Source organism: Pteropus vampyrus, unplaced genomic scaffold (genome assembly GCF_000151845.1).
Source record: "Pteropus vampyrus isolate Shadow unplaced genomic scaffold, Pvam_2.0 Scaffold151, whole genome shotgun sequence".
Classification (NCBI taxonomy): Eukaryota; Metazoa; Chordata; class Mammalia; order Chiroptera; family Pteropodidae; genus Pteropus; species Pteropus vampyrus.
Genome location: NW_011888932.1, coordinates 2,169,233 through 2,174,290, shown reverse-complemented (window position 1 = coordinate 2,174,290; position 5,058 = coordinate 2,169,233). Strand labels below are relative to the sequence as shown.

Here is a 5,058-nt window from a genome sequence, read left to right as displayed (position 1 = left end):
AAAAAAAAAATCAAAGCCCAGGTTTTGGAATCGTTCACACCTGAGTTTGAATGCTGGTTCACCACTCACTCACTATGTGACCTTGAGCCTGTGACTTAAGCTCTCTCAGCCTTTGTTTCCTCATCTGGGAAAAGTGACTATCAATAGTGCTGCCCTTATGGGACTACTGAAAGCATAAATGGGATAATAAATGTTAAGAGCTTGGCACATAATAAAAGCTCAATAAAATTAGTTATGACCATAACCTTATAGGTCTACTAGTCAAGGCCATTCATTTTATAGATATGGAAACTGAGGCCTGGAGATCTGGAAATGACTTGCTTAGGGTCACACAGCTGATCACTGGCAGGGCCCAGAGAGCCCAGGTCTCTAGACTTCCAGAGCCAATTCCAGACCTGCTAATTAATGTCTGCAAAGCTTAGCGACCACAATCTTTCCAAAGCTTAAGATGCATGTTATTAAAACCCAGAAAGGCACAAATCACTCAAGGTAGAACTAGGAAGGGTAGAGGGAGGAGGGGAGTAAACATGCCTGTGAAGGGTTTGAACTTGTTTTCCAGGTCAAACTGTTGCTTTCCCAGAACTCCAAGGTCTACTTTCAGGTCAGGGCAAATTGCATATTCTTCAATTGTCTTGCTGATTTGGAAAATCTTATCAGTTACTGCTTCTGGAGCAGGACCTGAAAATCAAACAGCAAACAGTAGGTCACTTAGTGCCGCTGACATGTAAATATAAAAAACGCAAAGCTCATCAATTCTTCTACACTAGCACATCTGCCATTTACTTCATCATTCAGGCAGCAAAGTATCAGGGTTTTCTAAAAGAAAACATCATGTTAATAATCACTCATTGATGGTTCCTCATATTCAGGTACAGCAGAATGAGAAGCATTTCATTTTCTCCATAGAGAAACAAAGTAAAGGAAGATTTAGGATCTGTGCTGATTCCGTCTTTGAGAGATATGGGAAGGTGAGTTCAGAACACAACAGAAGTGTTATTACCAGAACCCTGGCCTCCCAAGGTCTCGGTTATCTGTTTATCCTACTGAACATAAAATTAACCATCCTTAAAATGATAGCAAACTTACCTCCATTGGAAATATTGAATTTGATTCCAAAATCTCCATTGGGCCCTCCAGGGTTGTGGCTGGCTGTCAGAATGATCCCACCAATGGCTTTGATCTTTCTGATGATGCAGGACACAGCAGGGGTGGAGAGGATTCCATTCTGTCCAATAACCAAGCGACCAATCTAGAGAAGAAATCCAGAACACACACTTTAACATCAATAAGTCCAGAGATACTGCACAAAAACACCAGTACAACAGGCAGATGAGCAAAGAATATTCAACTGGACTAGGAAAAATGTTCTTTAATGAAAATTTATTGCTCGGTTGGTTATTATTATTTAGAAGTAGAATATTATTATTGTTGTCGAATAATATTATTATTGAAGTAAGAATCATCATTGTTGAACAAAGCCATTCCTTCAGATAGTTTTGTGGGAGTTTGTAGTTTTAGAATTGTGTATGATCTGGTACTATTATAAGACTCTGGCAAGAAAACATAAGAATATTCGAAACAGAGCCTTTCCAGACCAGGTTCACAATTTGGATATATTAAAAGTTGTGGGGGAAAAAAAAACACATTTTTACCCAATTCAATCATACTTCCAATCCATATTAGGAGAGAGGATGTAAGTTTAGTTATTTCAAGGAATTCTAACCCCAAAAGGTGGCTTTTGTAAATTAAAATGTTTGAAAAAGTAAAAAGGGCAAACTTTATACAAAGAATATTATAAAATATATCTCATAAATTTGCTTCCAGTCAAACTTGGATTTTGATATAGTGAGTTCCTCAAAGCAGGACACACCCAGGTTAGGGTGTACCTGGATCATCTCCTGGCCTAAGGCAGGGAATCTTGGGAGTTACTACCAGGAAAACCAGTCAGAATTGCCCACATGACAAGGCTATAAGTAATACTTCTGTTGTGTTCTTAACTCACCTTCCCACATCTCTCAAAGATGATATCAGCACAGATCCTAAATCTTCCTTTACTAAAATGATAAAAATTTATGTTTCAACATGACCCAAGTTGGAAAAGAAAAAAGTTCTGTCAGTTTCTCTGACATACTTGGAGAAGTCGTGACTGCTACATAAAAAAATTTATAAAATGAGGAGTTTATGCCCTCCCTCCTTTCTCCCTGCTGAGAGAAGGGACAGAAATTATCTTAAATTTTCTATTTGTTATTTCTTTTTGCCCCAACCAAGATAAATATGGTTGAAGAAATGACTTGACAGTAGAAGATGTGTTTCTAATGGTGAACATACCTGAGAGATACCTGGATTCCCTAGGGAAGTTTTTCTGGGACTGTTACCTCTGGCGCCCTTCCATAGGTCACTAAAAGCTTGATTGCCTTATCATTCCACCCCTCCACTACCAACCACCTCCCAAGGAGCAGCTGGTTGGTTCAGTTTCAGTCACCTCTTGGCTCTCCTATGTCTCTCTCTGAACAATTTTTGTTATACTCATATTTTTGTTATAACCTGCCACCCTCAGGAAGTGATAAGGACTAGGGTAGGTGTTGTAACTGGGCTCCTTTACAGACTACAGAAACCTGCAGATGGTATGAAATCAATATTAATGGTTTTGACTGAGCTGCAGAGTGCTTTTTACAGCCCACACACTATCAATTCATTCTCACATTTGCTCCTTCCATTGTGTAGATGAAGAAGCTGAGGTCAAGAGTTGTCATGATCTTGCCCATTCATTCATTCCTACACTCATCCAACAGCAATTATAACAAGCATTTATGGAAAGGTGCTATGATAGACATGGGGATAGATGACATGACAAGGTCACATGACATCTAGTGGCCATTACTGGGAAAAGCATTGAAACTTCCTGATTCATCAGAGTGGGAATGGTGAAATCTCAGGCTTCCAGCAGTTTCCAGGTGTGGTTCCAATGAGAATAAAAGTCTGTGGTTGAGGAGTTCCATAATTTCAAAAGGAAAGGCTTAGAGATGACAATTTAATCAGCTAGAGTAGCTGGTGGAGTTATCTGAAAATTGTATTCGTACATTAAGCATACCAGCTTTTAAGTTTTGTATGTATTTGGCATGATAAATGAATATTAAGCTATGCCACTCCTTAATTCTACCATTCCTTATGGTGACATCTGCAGTCAATAATGGTCCAAGACTGAGGGGATTATACCAGAGAGTAAGAGTGAAAAAGAAAGTTGAGAGATAGAAGCAAGGGAAGTCCACGGTAATTTCTTTCTTTAGGGCCCAAGAAGAGGTACAGCTGGCCAAAATATCCCCTTCTGGAGCAGACTCTTTCCTACGAATCATCCTCAGGATTATTAATCTTCAACTTGATATCAGAGATATATTGTTCTATTCCCTTCTCCCCTTAAGGAAGTCTGCAATAGCTCCTTTGCTCTACCTTGGCTGAATCTATCTTACCTACTCAGGCCCACCTAGTTCATCTTTTTAAACTATGGTTCTAGCTGTGTCCCGCTCCCCCCCCCCCGCCCCACACACACACACACTCAAAAACCTTCTCTCTACCACATGATCCAGAAATTCCACTTCTAGGTATAGACACAAAAGAAAGCAGGCTCAAATGGATAACTTATAAACCCATGTTCATAATAGCATTATACGCAATTGCCAAAGGTGGAAGCAACCCAAATATCCATCAACAAATGGATAGACAAAATACAGTATATACACACAATGGAATATTACTTAGCCTTAAAAAGGGATGAAATTCTGATACGTGCTACAACACGGATGAACCCTGAAAACATATTAAGTAAAATAAGTCAGACCCAAAGGGACAAGTATTGTATTATTCCAATGGAATATATATATATTCCATTGTATATACAAGGTACACAGAATAGGCAAATTCATAGACAGAAGGAAGAATACAGGTTGCCGGGGTCTAGGGGTAGGGGAGATTGAGAAGTTATTGTTTAGTGGGTATAGAGTTTTAGATAAAATGATGAAAAAGCTCTGTAAAGGGATAGTGGTGGTGGTTGCAGAACACTGAACATAAGTAATACCACTGAATTTTACACTTAAAGTTGGTTAAAATACTAAATTTCATGTTATGTATACTTTATCACAAAAAAAATAAAAATTAAAAAAAAAATCTTTCTCTGGCTTCCAGGTGCCTACCAACTTAGAGATAACTTCCTCAGCCTGGCACCGAGACTCCTTCATCAAACAGCCTTTTCTGCCCTTCTTCCTCTCCTGCACCTCCCTCCTGCATAACTCATGTCACACTACTAAGCTGGAAACACCTCACTGTTCGTCCGACATGCTATATAGTCAAACATGACAAAGAGCAAACTTAAATGTTCCTTTTAATTGAAAACAGGGCCTGATCTTTTCTTATATTTTCACATACATTTCTTTACCCTGCTAATCATACACACAGGTTCTATTCTCATTTCTAAATGTATCTCTAAGTTTAAAGCTCTGGGAACCGTAGGAGATACCGGTATTATAAATGGAGTCTCACCGATATTTTATTTTGTACGTTAAAACTTCTTGTAAATGTAAATGTAGGCAGCTCTATGCAAACAAAAACAAAGGGAAACTTCTAACAATGGTAAATTATATTCTGTAATCCATAAATGCACCAGATAAAAGTGTACTAAGAGAAAAAAAATGAAATGATCCCCATTTAGATCACTGAACTGAAAAGTCCTCCAAGAATTGGCTCATGGGTAGAGTAGGTGCTGACAAAGGTGAAAAAAGAACATTGACTTCTACCAAAATCTGTGGCAATAAGTTATTTTTCCTTTAGATTTCCTTCCTAGAGTTCTGCCCACAATCAGAGGGATGTTAAAAAAAAATAAAAATAAAAATAAATTTTTTAAAAGGATGTTAAAATATTCAGAATTTAGGATATGTCAGAAAAAGAAATCAAACTATATAGGATTTCATAGGTTTCATCAGATGTAAGTGCTTTATTGGTCTACTAAATGTTTTAAGTAATTCAGTTGGGTAGCATGACTGCTTTAAATGCAACACTATTTTTAAT

General features: G+C 38.0%; 1 protein-coding gene across 1 annotated transcript in view; it reads right to left on the bottom strand.

Moving 5' to 3' along the window:
- PGM1 (phosphoglucomutase 1) overlaps positions 1-5,058 on the bottom strand; it is a 60,856-nt gene that overhangs the window by 27,170 nt on the left and 28,628 nt on the right. Inside the window, 3 exon segments of the mRNA XM_011369567.2 lie at positions 396-417; positions 466-678; positions 1,087-1,249. Coding sequence (XP_011367869.1) covers positions 396-417; positions 466-678; positions 1,087-1,249 — 398 coding nt within the window.